The 15,062-nt window shown below is 36.9% G+C and overlaps 1 protein-coding gene across 2 annotated transcripts in view; it reads right to left on the reverse strand.

The window, feature by feature from the left end:
* Positions 1 to 420: 420 nt before the first annotated feature.
* The window catches only part of LOC149541860 (GTP binding protein), a 60,372-nt gene continuing 45,730 nt past the window's right edge, over positions 421 to 15,062 (reverse strand). For both annotated transcript variants that reach the window (XM_089796939.1, XM_089796940.1), the window contains exons 3-7: positions 3,714 to 3,774; positions 3,436 to 3,571; positions 2,958 to 3,288; positions 1,584 to 1,715; positions 421 to 1,456 (exon numbers count right to left, since the gene is read on the reverse strand). In XM_089796939.1, the coding sequence (XP_089653065.1) occupies positions 900 to 1,456; positions 1,584 to 1,715; positions 2,958 to 3,288; positions 3,436 to 3,571; positions 3,714 to 3,774 (1,217 nt within the window). In that variant the 3' untranslated portion in view covers positions 421 to 899. The remainder of the gene's footprint in view (positions 1,457 to 1,583; positions 1,716 to 2,957; positions 3,289 to 3,435; positions 3,572 to 3,713; positions 3,775 to 15,062) is intronic.

The raw sequence follows: 15,062 nt of genomic DNA on the forward strand, positions 1-15,062 counted from the left end.
ACAATGGGTATTTACACCCATTGCCTTAATCAAACATGAAGTTGTCAAGACTTGAAACATCTGAGAAGGCCCATATTGATGGAAAAAGCCTTGCAAGAAATCAAATCTAACACTAGCTAATGATTCATATCCAATAGGTATGTCCAGCCTCAGCATCAAAAAAAAAAATTCAAATCATAACCCACCTCCATTCTATTCATAAGTTTTGTATTCCTCAATCAAGTTCTCTCAAATTCTATGCTTTTATATTGATTCCTGAATACTTGGATCGTTTGTAAAATGCCAAATCAGAAAATCTCTCATATTATCTGCCATCCAAAAAAAATCAAAAAATCCTTTCTTACATGGCCTGAATAGAAAATAAAATTGTTAATTATTTAATATACAACCCTAATTATCTTACCACATTGCAAGATCAGGTTTAAGAAGATAAATTGTTGATTTTGATCTTATACTAATCAGATACAATGATGTATATTTTTAGCTGGAATTTTTCAAATCATAATTGCAGAAGCACCCTTCTTTACATATAACTTTCCACTAGCATTTTAAGACCACAAACCTCCCACAATTGAGAGATCATAAACTGTGGAATTGTTAAACTACAGAGCTACGACTCATCCAAATATTTGCCAAAATTACTTAGAATTCAAATATACACGAGACTTGTCCCCTTACCCTGAAATGAAAAGTCTGCATATTGTTCACTCCTAGGGAACATATTCATAGACATCATTTACTATAAAACAGAGAAAGCCACAAAGGGAAATGAAAATCCTCTAGATCTTCTAGTTTGCAGCATAATTAACAAACATGAAAGACACCTGTTTTTCCTTGCTTTTCTTGTGCTATTGATTGAAACTTACACAGACTGTCATCCAGCAACTTAGGATATCATTTCAATCAGAACTATCATCTTCTTCTTCCTTGTCAGCAAAAGTAGAAGCCATTTTCAAGGCTAGTTTGGCAGCCATTTCTTTCCTTTGTGTGTCTGGCATCAATCTCAAGTTTTCACGAATGCGTGCCATTTCAAGCATCAACTGTTCAAGTTCCTCAAAGGAGCGTTCCCTCCTTTCGCTTGTTTTAGCATCTTCTATACCTTGTTCAGTTTCAAGAGCCCCAGACAGATCTTGTTCAGTAATGGTTGAATTCAATGAACTACTTGCTTCTGAATTGTTACTGTCATGCGCAGATACAACTGGGGTAGGAGATGCCAAACCATCTTTTTGTGGGTGAATTGAAGTGGCTACATTCTGCTCTTGGACTTGAGTTTCGTTAACTTGACCATGAGGTATATCCTTGGGCTCATTATTTTCCCCCTCCTCCCTTACAAGAATTTCATGTGTACCATTATCGACAGTCATCCAAGGCTCCTCTACTCCATCCCAAGGTTCAGCTGAGCCATTCGATAGAAGCTCATATTCAATTTCAAAATCAGAATCGTCATCAGAAAAGTCTGTAGTTCATATCAGTTTGTAACAGAAATGAATATCACTCTTGAAGTTCAGATGGTCAAAACTCTTATGTTAATCAAACATTAATAGGAAAGCATTGATCTAAGAAATTCCAAAATCACAACCTACCGTCATTTTTGGGAGATGCAAGTGGGACAGGAGATTTGCTCTGTGACTTCATTACCATGCCAGGCCACATGTGAGCAGAAAGAGCTTCCTGAATTCGCTTAACTCCTTGGGAATCCCCATTGATTGATATGCCTAAAAAGCAAGAGGGTCCAAACAGATGATTAGGAATCTGTACTTTATAACTATTATGCATTTAGAAGAAATTTAGAACTTATCCATCATACCAATCTGGCACATACAGGTAGACACACAAGAAGCATTGCATTTTTGGGTGATAAAATTATTAATAGTTGTTGTTAGTGGCCAATTAGATTATCTATATCTATCCCTAAGAAATATCGGGGAGCTTCAATCATTATCATAATGTTAGCATTATATTTGCCAAGAAAAAACAAATATGTTATCCTCCTGCAACTACAGTCGGAAATACTTAATTGAATCACTGAGCTCTACACCACTTCTGATTTGTGGCAGGACCCACAGAACTATTATCCTAAGTGGCATAACAAAATGACTTGGTATAAATCTCCCCCATCAACTAGCCACCAAGTATCCATTGTACCAATGTCAGCTACAGTAACATTTTCCTTCCTCATTAACAGTTGTTTTGCATTTAACCAAAATGCAAAGAACATAAACATTTTTGCAGAAAATTATCAGATAGATCAGTAAATATGCTTATACAGACCAATCATTAGAGAATATTCATAGAGCAGATATCGATAAATAGCAAGAAGAGCTAACCTGACAATATACAATGTTTAAAAACTGTTTATTTGCAAATTTATAGTTTGGTAATGTTGTTAAGGTTTAAACTCTAGGGCAGTGCTTAAACAACTAAACACCAGCTTTTCCAAATGTCTGACCTAGAAATTACCATCTGATCAACAGCAGTCTCAACTGCAATGAGAGCAATGTTTGAAAAACCAACTTAAATTTGTTATGAGAAAATACACAAACTTATAGTTGAAATTTTATTAAATAGCCCTCTAGGTAAGCAAAAATAGTGTAGATTATTATCAGTAGCATTTTTTATATTTTTTGCAAGGCAACAGGACTTGACAATTTCATTATGTCAGGCACTGTGTTGAAATGGGAGAGCTCACGGCCTACCCCAACTCTCTTATTAACAATGTGGCAGTGTGCATTCCCTCTTGGATTGCTGCCGTAGTATTTAAAACTGAAAAAATAGCATTTCCATACATGAGTCTCCCTGAATTATGGCATTTCCATTTCCTGGGATTTTCTTAGTAATGTTGATAACAATGCCAAACCAATAGCATGATATAGTAAAGAATAAAACCATAGAAGAAAAGAGAATCGTTGAAGTGGGGATTAAATGGCAAAGTATAACATCAGATGAAAAATTCTCACATTTATCAAAGGCATCATTGATTGCACAAGCCTCAATATATTCAATATTGTTTTGACTACACCATTCAGTAACAGACCTCTCCACCTCATATGAAGATTCTTCCTCCTCATTCAACAAACTACTACCCTCGTCACGATGAATTCCATAATCCCAAAACTCTGGGTGAGGATCACTTGAGGATTCTCCACACTTTTTCACCTGTCGACGGTACTCTGCATGAGCAAAGTGACCAGGAAGAAGATCTGCTTTGTTTCCAACACATAACAAGATCTCAAAGTTCTGGATCTCAACTCCAGAAACCCAATCTTGAAGAGCCTCAAAGGATGACGACTGTACAAAAAATTATTAGTTTTGCAGTGAAAGCTCAACATAGATGCATGCAAATTATGATGTTAGTTTAATAGTGATTTATTTCTTTTTGAATTCCAGCTTGCAATTAAATAAGTTGCAATGAAATGATGCAAAGGGAGGTCTCACATTGTTCAGGTCAAACACCAGCACAAGTGCATCACAGTGTTCAGATAGAGAACGGGCACTCTCTATGTTTTTTTCACCAATATGTGCGATCCAAACACAAACGTCCGCAGTGTAATATTTTGTGTCAATAGTCCAACTGGTATGTTCAACAAACAAAAAATGCTCATAGCTTAACTTGGCAAAACAAAAACTGCTAGTATCTCAAAGCAAAAGGATTATATATAGAAAGTGCATTCTGATTTAGCATGTAAGCTAAAAACCCAAGGAGAATTGCATACCTATGACATGTAATTTCAGATGATGAAACAGCAATATCTTCTGGTTCCACAGAAAGCAACCCTGCAATTAAAAGTTAGAAAAGGTTAATGATTCATTTCAATCAAAATATAGTCAAAACCTTTCAAAATATTTTTGCAATCAAAGTTTTATAAAGAATATTGTAAATTACAGTCAAAGTAATTGCAAGACCAAGAAAAAGCTATGTTCTTGTAAATTATAAAATAGGAGAAAGAATGAAATCTGACATGAGAAATGTGAAGAGAACCGTAGCATGAGAAACATTATCACAGAGATTAGCCAACTTATGGTAAAGCATATGAAAAAATAAATAACCTAATGATGCAACTCTCCTAATCAATAAAGAATTTGGATGTTGCATATCGTTTAAGTTGCCCATCAGGCTTCAAAACAACCCAGGGCTTCCATTGTCCTTGTAAGATAATGATTAAGAAGGAACAGTGAATGCTTGAAAACTAAGATATGGGCACTACAATTATCAAAAGGCACTGGAATAAATAGAAAGAATCATGCTTGAACCTACTGACGATATTAATCGGAGCTCCTTACCAACAAATTTGTTGAGAACTTCGTATCATGAAACAGAAAACAGGTTCTTTCACAGTTATGAACCTAATTATCTTGAAGATATCATTAGTGGCATTAAAGCATAATGACCGTCACTGGTTCAATAATTAAATTATCATACTGGGAAGTGGGTGGCAGTTCTTCGCCGCGATTGTGCTGAGTGCATGATAACCATGACTAACTGCCACACATTATGCTGCTTTGCACAAGAAGAGCAAGAAATTTGCAAGTAGAAATACTAGGTTGCACTTTGCCCACTTTAAGCGTTAGCTTGATGTATTGCTTCATCACAACACTCTAAATGGATATAGAGCAGTGAGGACATTGATTGTGTAATTGAGAACCAAGCACTTGTTCAATAGAATGTTGAATGGACTTCAAAGGAGGAAGCCATTTAGGCTCATTAAAAACATTAAAGATGCATTGAAAAGAGACTCAATTGCTTTCAGAGAAAGCTTGTCAACATTATTTTTCATGGCTTCCCAAATGATAGAATTGGTGATAAACTTATGTGAATTCACCTATTTAATTGTAAGCCTACCAAAAAGCAAAGGATAAACAAAACATGTCAGTCTATACATGTAATGTAACCATCCTTGTGTTGTTGATAGGTCATGTGTAAGCCATAACAGATAGTAATGTGTTACATATCAATAAGGGACCAAGCTCCAAACAGCAGCAATCCAGTGGTAAGAACAAGCAACTTTTGCAAGACACACGAGTGGAATCTCCCTCCTTATAATGGGTGTAACATGTTCTAGTTGGAAAATGAAAATATTTCTACCAGTTTTTATGAAATCAAGTTCTTCCAGTTGCCAATGTCAACGATAAGCTCTTGCAATCTATCATTGATTCAACAATTATGAGTCAATGGATCCTCTATCTTGTTGACAGAATAGTTAATAACAATGATAATTACCAGAAAATTCTAAATGTCTCTAGGGAAACACAAGAACAAGTTTCAGAAGCAGGGATATTGTTTCCAAAATTTTGCGACATGGGTCAACAATTAAAATAATTCAGAATTATTTCAAGAATCAATTACAAAAAAAGCAAAAGAAATTGCAACTTATTATTAATGTAAATCATCGGGAAATCAATTGATCCAAATATTTAATATAATATTCAATCACATGATTTGGTCCAGTTTGTAATACTATGTTATTAGTGCAACCAATGGCTCACCGAACTCACATCCAACGCAAATATTTTGACAATCCTCATGAATAGAATTGTAGCTTCTGCAAGAGGACACTACCCATCTTGTATGTGCAATCTGTTCCCCATCAATCTACAATGTCTCCTCTAGGTTTACATCATACAATTTTGTTGGACTCTCCTTGAACACAATTGTCTCATAAGTACTACTATGGACAGCCACAATATTCTTTGCTCTCCTAGAGGTCATTATATTCCACTTGATAGATAGGAAGTTGTTTGTAAAGCAATTCCACTTAGCGGTAAAGGAACTAAAAACTTGTGATAAGAAGTGAATGGCCAGTGTTCATCAATGATGGAGGCCTGTGCCAATTGGCCCTATGCCAAAGTCTCGATATCTAACTTTTTGAAACTCACATTGCCCTTGACTCTGGAAAATTTGATCCAGTCATGTCATATCAATGAGGACTCCTTTCCACTGTGCATATTTTTAATGGCCTCCAGGAAGCTTCTCTTCACCTCAATGTCAATTATAAAACTCTATCACAAATATGCACATATCACTATGGGTTTAATGAATATGCTGCCATGTATAGAGGAGTCTTAGCTCTGCCTACTTCTCTCAAATAATAGGCTGAATGTACTCATTGTAGAGCTGTAAGGTGGAATTTCCTGTTGTACAACCTTTATTTGACCAAGCATGCCACCAATGCATTCACATATCTCACCAAGGCATGGGGAATCAAAATCCTCACATCTAATTATTGTGAAAACTAAGGATATGATGGAGGTGATGCTTTGAAACTTTGACATCTGACAAAACGTGTCACTCCTAACCACTTTCTTCATCCCCGTCCCCTCTTGTGTCTTGGACTTGGCCCATTAATCCCACTCCTATGTCATGAACATTAGTTGCAAGTGCAACTTGATAATCATCTCCAAAGAGATAAGTCAGAAGCATATTTAGTTTTTAATAGGTTTGATAAATTGTCTCTTTGAGAAGGACCAAAATAGGGCATGACGTGTGATTCTTACATATATGCATCTCTCACATCAACCATCCATTTGATCTAATCACTTTTGTCAATGTCCTCAAGTTCATTATTCAAGGGATGCATGCCGGAAGGATCTAACATATATGTTTGCAAACAGCTTCAACCAGCTCTCTTGTTGCCCTGCATATATGTGCTACATCTAACAAAACTTGCAACATATTTTTATTGCCAACTTTCTCAAATAGTATCTAGGGGATTAAAAATAAAACCTTGCATATATTCAATTCCCCAAGCACTAAATAGCCTAAAGAAAGTAAAGGCCCTCTGCACATGATCATAATATTAATGAGTGGTGATGTCTAATATTTGATACATCCATCTATAATAATGTTGAAACCATCGGAGTTGCATATTGCCTTCATTTTCTCCATAAGTATATTTCTCTTGAATTTTTCTTATCCAAGACAGTGGTCCTTAATTTTCTCTTCCCTGGTGCCACATATGAATAACTTGCCTTTGCAGTATTAAAAATGGCTTCCTTAAAATATAGAAAGAAAACACGGAATAGAATGAAATTAACAAAGAAGAATTCATCAATGGCATCTCTACCTCATCATGGCTTGTAGACTGGACAACACTATCACCAATTTGGGAGTTTTAGCTAAACCCACGGCCTCACACTTCCCCTTAAGATCTCATAAACTCAACATAAAAAGAGAAACTTCTTGTTGTCAAGGAGTTGCAATAGTTCTATTAAAAAGTGTTGGTGTCAACGCCTCCATCCAATAACAAGATCAAGATATGTTACTTTTTGACCTTCACAAACCTCCTGCATTATGTTGTTCTTTTTGGTAAGGAACATATCAAGTAGATTTAAACCTAATATTAGGAAGCATAAGACGGGGACAAGCCTAAGGATCAGCTAAATCCTATATTCAGCAGGGTTAAATCTTAGTTCTAGGCCAACTTCAACAGTCATTAGAACTCCCTTCACTTTAGGCTCTGCAAGGCCAAGGTAGGCAAACCTTAGGGATTGGTATGACAAATTTTATAATATTCTTCTCTTCAAGACTATCCCCTATAGCAGAAAATGGTCAATGTTCTTCTGTAATTTGCTTATGAACTTCCTGATCACAGTAGCTAACTATAACCAAAACGTAGATGCAAATAAGTAACGACCAGTAGTTTTAGTTCTTCATTATATAAAATGGTAAATTGATTTTGATTGATATATATATTTTGCAACTGTATAAACCATCAACTTGCAACTAAAGTTAATTGATCGATGCCTTATCCATTATTATATAGAGTTGAAACCAGCAATCTTTAGACCTATTCAATTGACTTGCAATTAAATTTGTCAACAGTGGACTCTGAATCTCATTCTTATCATATCCTCCTTATATACCCAAAACCCTACCACTTACTGAAAGCAATTACTTAATTCTTTGAACCAAAAGCAATCAATAGGAGATATACAACTTATCTAAATTGTATTAAACTGAAAGAACATTACTCATTTCAATCTCAAGATAACAAATATGCAAGGGAGAAGACAAAATTCAGATACACAGATATGCAGAATTTCCTTTTGTATTATTTTCTTTGAAAATGAACACAATACTGATATAGACTCACAATATATCTCAAAACTTGGCAGTTTGATAATTCATATTCATTGTATTCTCAAGTATACAAGACTAAACACATTCATACAATCACAAAAACTAGACGGACTGTAAAATAACATAAGACTGAAAATTATACAGACTTCCGACCTCTACTCCACATCTTGGAAATCCATATAAAGGATTGCACAAGCTACAAATGGGAGGAGAACACATGTCATCACCTTAGTGGAAAAGAAAAAAGGCAAGACATAAACAAAAGGATATTCAAAAACATTCTCGTGGGCTTGATCCAAAATCAGGAAGGTAGTTGAAAAGTCAGCATGTGGCACTTTACTACAGCAACTTTAACTTTACTGCACTTTGTCTTCTTCTGCCCTCTGTTTCCTCAAAAGTCTCAAAATTTGATAGGCAAATTTATGAGAGATTTATCCTTCTGATGAATGGCTCAATATATCTGATCTTATCCTTAATCTCTTATTGCTTTTAATCTCAATTATTTTTCAGATGCTTCCTACTAGTAAAGCCTTTATTTCTCCCATAGCTTCCCAAACATAGATTTCTCGCTTGGTGGGTCACTCTATGGTTTTAGCCTCTTCTAGGTCCTTCATGGCCTTTGTCCACCTGGCATCCGTTATGGCTTTAGACTCCACTATGCATTTATTCAAATCTATTTCAGCTCTAAACAAGGAGTCAATCAAATTATGGAAAGGGGCATCACTATTGTCTTCAAAAATTTCCACTATGGCCTCTTGAGTCAATATTGCACTGAATGCATTAGACCAATTATGCCATTCTTTCAACACATTACTATCATCCAAAATTGGTGGTATGCAGGGCTCAATTCCCTGAGATAAAACCTTTAGCTTACCTTGTATAATTTGTAATTTCCCAGTGAAGACACCAATTAAATCTTTAACTACTTCTAGGCTCTCCTTCATTGTGATTATTTTATCAAGCAAATCTAGCTTTTTAGCCATCATCATAATAAGCCTCTCTAAAAACTAGGTATATGGCCCCCACAGATTGAATGTGGTGATAGCCATGAAAGTGACTCATTGCAAAATTGCTTAGCACCTTGTAAAGAAACATAGAATGTATGGGTCTTTTGTGATATAATCTTTAGAGTTTCAACCCTATGGCCAATCATACACAAAAGGACAAATATCCTTACCTCATCTCCTTGTTGAGTTGGTGGAGCATCAATGCTCTATTTTGTTGGGCTCTATTATATCCTCTCCCTCCAGCTCATCTATTTGTGTTGGGACCTCAGTTGTGTCCTTAGATGGCTGCTCTTGATTGTCATGTTCTTTGCTCTGTTCTACATTAGCCAGTTGCTCTACACTAGATAATTGCTCTCTAAGAGATGCAACCTTAGCCTTTGGCACTTGGACCTTAGCCTCAAGTTCTTCAATCCTCTCTATGTAGACATGGCTCTTCCTGAGCTCATTCTCATTGAGCTTTCTTACATCAATGTAATCATGTATAGATTTGGATAACCTTTTCTCTATCTCCTCTACCTTGGCCTCATTCATGACTTAGAAATGCTTCAAGGCCTTTGAGATCTCTGTACCTGAAGTGCCTTGCAAAGTCCACACAACCATGTTACCTTGTTCTGTGCTCTGCACATCCATTAGCTTAGGTTTATTTGATGCACGAGCTATGCTCCAAATTGCCAAAGACTTGGTGTCAATGTTGAACCTTGTTCCTCTCTATAGTCCATCGGCACCATATGCCTCATATGAAATGGCATTTTCCTATCTTCTAATCTAATCAAGCATAAATGCTTGCTCCAAATCCCACTCGGGTACCAACAGCATCCCACTCCTCTATACAAGATCTCTTGCCTCCTCCAGAGTCATGACTTCACTCTCAGGATCATAGGCTTGCAACTTCTCAACCAGTTCTAGCTTTTGTTCATCTGATTCTCCTGGTTTCATCTTGACCATCAACTCACTCTATTTTACCTTATACAAAAAACTTTTGAACTCTGCTGACTTAATGAATTCATCATCCTCTATAAACTATTGGGCTTGGATGATCCTATCATCCAGCCTTGCTGCAGCTAGTTCTAAGTCAGTGAGTGTGCTCTCAGCTGCATTGATCATGTCTTGTAGATAGCTTTGCCTTAAGTTAGCAAAGTACTGACTCTTACCGGGTAGTTTTTGTAGTGTACTCTGTTTTACCTCCGTAGGGATATGGACAACTTTTTGCCTCTTATTCCCCATGGTGACCCATGATGCCTCAGCAAACTCTTCTTCATCATTCAAAGTCACATCAGGTTTAGGGCTGTCAGGACATACCCTCTCTTCTTCTCCTATGGGTCCCTCTGGCATTTGGACCATAATTTCAACATGATCAATGACCATCTTCCTAATCCTATGAGGATAGGGGATATCCACATAAAATCCCATGAAACTGGGATCTACTCTCTTCATTTCCCTCTCTACCCTCAACACATCATCAAGCTTGGCCAATTTGTCAGCTGACTCCCCCTCCGCAACAATATTAGGGATAACATACTCATGGGGTAGCTCCTTGGTATTAAACAACACATAATTCCTTATTTCTTTGAGGGTATTCTTCATCCAATTATCAAGATCATGCATCCTGTAAGGACCAGTTGACAGGTTGAAGTGGTGGAGGAAAGAATGAATTTGATCTAGGGCCTCTTTTCCAATTGAAAAGTCCCCAACCCTGAAACATCTACACAAAAATGTGCCCCTATGAACCTTAGGCCCTAGATTACTCCCTATCAACCATAAACAATTGCCACATAATTTCAATGATGGCCAATCTAGGAAGGATGAATTTTGGCAATATGTGGGGTGGTTGGGGACAACCATATACTCTCATCAAAGAAAAGGTTGGAAACAGGAAGATATCTCCCCAATTATGGTCTAATCTCTTGCTCTCTAGGAGCAGGGATGGTCTCAAAAGACTCCTCAGGATTTCAGGTATAACTTGGGTCTAGCATTTTCATAATGACAGTACTAAAATTATTGAAAAATGAGACAAAATCAGAAAAGTGATATGAACTATCCCATACCCGTGTCCATAGTTGAACTGGTAGCCCTCCATTTGCATCAAAGGTATGATCAATGAAATTAGGGCTTATGTACCCCATGTTCTTCTATAGGATCAAGTGCATCAATAGTGAGTAGTGATGGAATTTGAAATCTTTCATCTCTCCACTCTGAGCCAGTGCAATGTTTTCCTTCATCACCTCCAAAATATATTCAACATAATCATATTTCGCTCCATGGTATGAGTCTTGCACATCCCTGGCTATGATAAACTTTGCTCCATACACCATATGTGTTCCATCGTTGCCAACCACCTTGTGGACACCATATACTATTTTTACAAAATAATTCTTAAATTTATCCAAAGGCATCATTTTATCCACTTTCTTAGGGTAATCACCCACACTCTTTAAGTCCATAGGAATATACTGTAGCATAGATTTCCCTGTGTAGACCTTTGTATTTCTCTCAAACTTCCTTTGTAGGTCCTCCAAGTCTAGAGGTTGGCCCATGGCACCATCCAATCCAAAAGCTTCAATGAATGAAGCATGCTCTAGTGTACAAAGAATGGTTCCATCTCTCCTATGGAATGATTTGGTGGCTGAATTGTATGATTTGATTAGGGCTTATACCAAATCAACGTCAATAAAAACCTCTGGAAAAATCAACTTTGCCAACTTCTTCTTCCACGGATTACATAATGAGATCTTCTCTCTATTATGATAGAAATACTTGAAAAGCTCAGAACCTGTGACTCTAGGGCATGTAGCATCTCTGCATAGAGCATATGGGTCCACAAAAGCGTGATCATCTACAACATTAGCATTTGAGGATCCAAGGAAAAGCGTAATCCATTCTTCAACAAACCTATTAGGTTTTCTTTGTCTTGTTTTTCCTCCCTTGAAAGTTGAAGTTTCTGCAACCTCCATGTCTGACACCTGAATCTCTTCTACTTCCTTATCAGACATTCTCACTGTATGCTAGAAAACACTCGATAAAAACTATACTCAGGCATTGAAAGCAATAAAATGTATGCACTGAAAACTCTACAACTGCTTGGATTTTCTTCTCTTTGCAAACAGTAAACTATAACTGATCAACAGAATGTCTTTATAATTCAGTGTACAACATCAACGTTCCTTTTGCATTGATTTCAGCACGCTTGAGCCTTAAACTCAGTTTCTTCTATCACCTCAGGAGAGCGTCACCATTACTATCCAGTGTTACACTTTTTGTACATTGCTCAAAATCCTATTGGTCGAGAGTGGCTTGTCATTTCCAGCTCAGAAAATTGAAAAACACGTTTTGAGGTCATAACTAAGGTTTACGATCGACTGAGAAGTCAAACACTTTGTAACATCTTGGGCGAGGAAGAAATGCTCTACGATCTTACAATCATTCAAATTTAATACCCTTATCTTACTATTGTAAGACTAAAAAAAAAGGCTTACACGATCTTATGACATGACAGTTATCGTGCCTTCGAAACTCACCCCTAAGCCCCTTACGATCTTACAAAACAGCCCACAAACCTTGTCGCAGCATCGTATCCTTGCTTTAGTTACCTCACGATCCTACGATCGCGGTTTGACGCTAGGCCACGTAACTTCGGCAATTACCTTTTAAACTTCTACAATGTTATGGTCACAAAGATATCGCGACATCGTGACTCAGCATAACACTTTACGATCTTATGAGCACAATTAGAAACTAATCTCGTAGCATCAAAGGTTACCCCTTTCTACCTTTACGATCTCACGATCTAGCTTGTCATAGCATCGGAGAACACAACATGCCACGTGTCTCAAAATTGTATGCAGTTGTGCCTGGCCCCACTGTGCTTCATCATCTTCAACTTAAGATCTTATGATTGTGTCTTTATCATGGCATCGACCCTTATTTTTTTGCTCTTACGATCCTACAATCATAAGCATATCGTATCTTCGTAAATCCTTCTGAAATGCCCTACATGTCTAGAATTCTCCTTTGTCGTAGTATCAGGTCCCTTCACATCATTCTTGCGCTAACATCACCTTGCGATCTTACGACAACCATTTCATCGTATTGTCGTGAGTCTTCATTTCTTCTCTTGCGATCCCACAATGACCCTCTTGTCATGACATCGGGACCCTGATCTTAGAAACCCTTTCATCCAAAAGTTAAGATCATACAACACAAAGGCAATCATAAGATCGGAGACCATATACCTCATAATTGCAATGCTACGACCACACCGTATATCTTAAGATCGGGGAACTTAAAACACCACCCTACGATCCTCCGCTAGCCTCCATGCCATAACATCGGGAAACAGCAAATGTGAGTTCATGACTAGATGCATAAGCCATGATCGTAAGATCGGAACTCTGTGATTTAAAAGGTATACAATCTCCGGCTAAAAGAAAACTTAGGATAATGGCAAAAGGCTATAGATTTAACAAAAAAATTTAATGGCAAGAGAAAAAAGACATTAGGCTACCAAATTATTTCCCTAGGGCAAGATTTTCAATATTTGAACTAAGGCAAAAAAAATTGCTAGGGTTTATTTGAAAACTGAAAGTAAATCAGACACAAAACCCTAATCAATGCAAATGCAGTTCAAAGCATTTTCACAATGGATTTTCAGAATTTTAATATAGTGAAAATGAGGGCTACCACATTACAAGACCTAGGTAACTCTTCCATGTCATCTATATAGAAAAGCATCCCTTTCACTCCAACTCATGAAATAGTTCTGCAATGAAGTGTTGGTGTCAAGGTAGCTTCAACTGTGGAGATGTAACCACTCTACAGCTTCATTATCTCATCCCCCTATTGAAGTATGAGTTAAACACATATCCCAGCCCTATCAATGATGTGAAGTGAATGTGCATACGCTCTTGTAATGCTGCATTCAATAACCAAAGCCATCAAAGAAGGCATTTCCGTGGGTGATCTTTGTAAAAAATGTTGTGAAGGGGGATTCTTATCACATGGGCCCTTGGAAAAGGCTTCCAATGGCTTAGATGCCAAGTAAAATTTACAACATTCCCAAATGAGCTCCTTCCAATGTAAGCATTTCCCCTCCGACATGTTTAAGCCAGTTTCTAGACTCCCAAGCTCCTCATCATAATCAGTTACACTAATGGAATCCATAATGGCACTACAAGAATATAAAACTTATTGCTTAAATACACTAAATAAAGCAAGACACCAAACAATTATTTTCCTTCTATTTTTCAAAATGAATAAGGTACAAAAGAAAAGTATACATAAAATTTTGCAATCCTTATCTCTTGCTAGTTTATCAGCCCCACACAGCTAAAAATTTACGAGTTCTTCAAAGTTATAAAAAAGCAATTTCATTTTGTTTTTCTTACGTCAACAAACACTAAGAACAAAAGTAGAGGAACACAAAAGTATCGATCCTAGTTTGCATTTCAATTATTTAAGACCACAAAAAGGTTAGGTCTCCATTAATCCTAAGTCTTCATGAGCTACCACATTTGTTGTGTTGTTTTCCAAGTTTTTCCTAAAGTGGTTCTTTCCTAAAGTATCCTTTTCGGCTTATTTTTGTATACGTGACCAAAAATGACAAGGCATGTGTTCTAAACCATAATGAGGACTTTCATTTAAATTATACCCAGAATAAGTTTAGTTAAAAAATATAGGGCTGCGTTTAAAATGGTAGACCATATTGCATAACTAAACATCCAACTATTATAGCTTATAATATATGTCATCCTACGTAACTTTTAATGGTTATAATTTTTATAAGGCAGTGTATCTAATTCAGAGTTTTGAAACTCATCTATGGGGAGTTATCAGCTGAGCAACCCTCGGCATGTCTAGGGGACCCAGACTCAGTCTCAGTCGAGTCTCGACAAGACTCGCCGAGTTTTGGCTACTCTCTAGACTCACCAGTTCCAAGCAAGTACTGATGGATAACTCACCAGGCAGCAGCACTTAGAAAACTC

The sequence above is a fragment of the Cupressus sempervirens genome, chromosome 8 (genome assembly GCF_028749045.1).
Source record: "Cupressus sempervirens isolate cs-2001-9-10 chromosome 8, ASM2874904v1, whole genome shotgun sequence".
In the NCBI taxonomy this organism is placed as follows: Eukaryota; Viridiplantae; Streptophyta; class Pinopsida; order Cupressales; family Cupressaceae; genus Cupressus; species Cupressus sempervirens.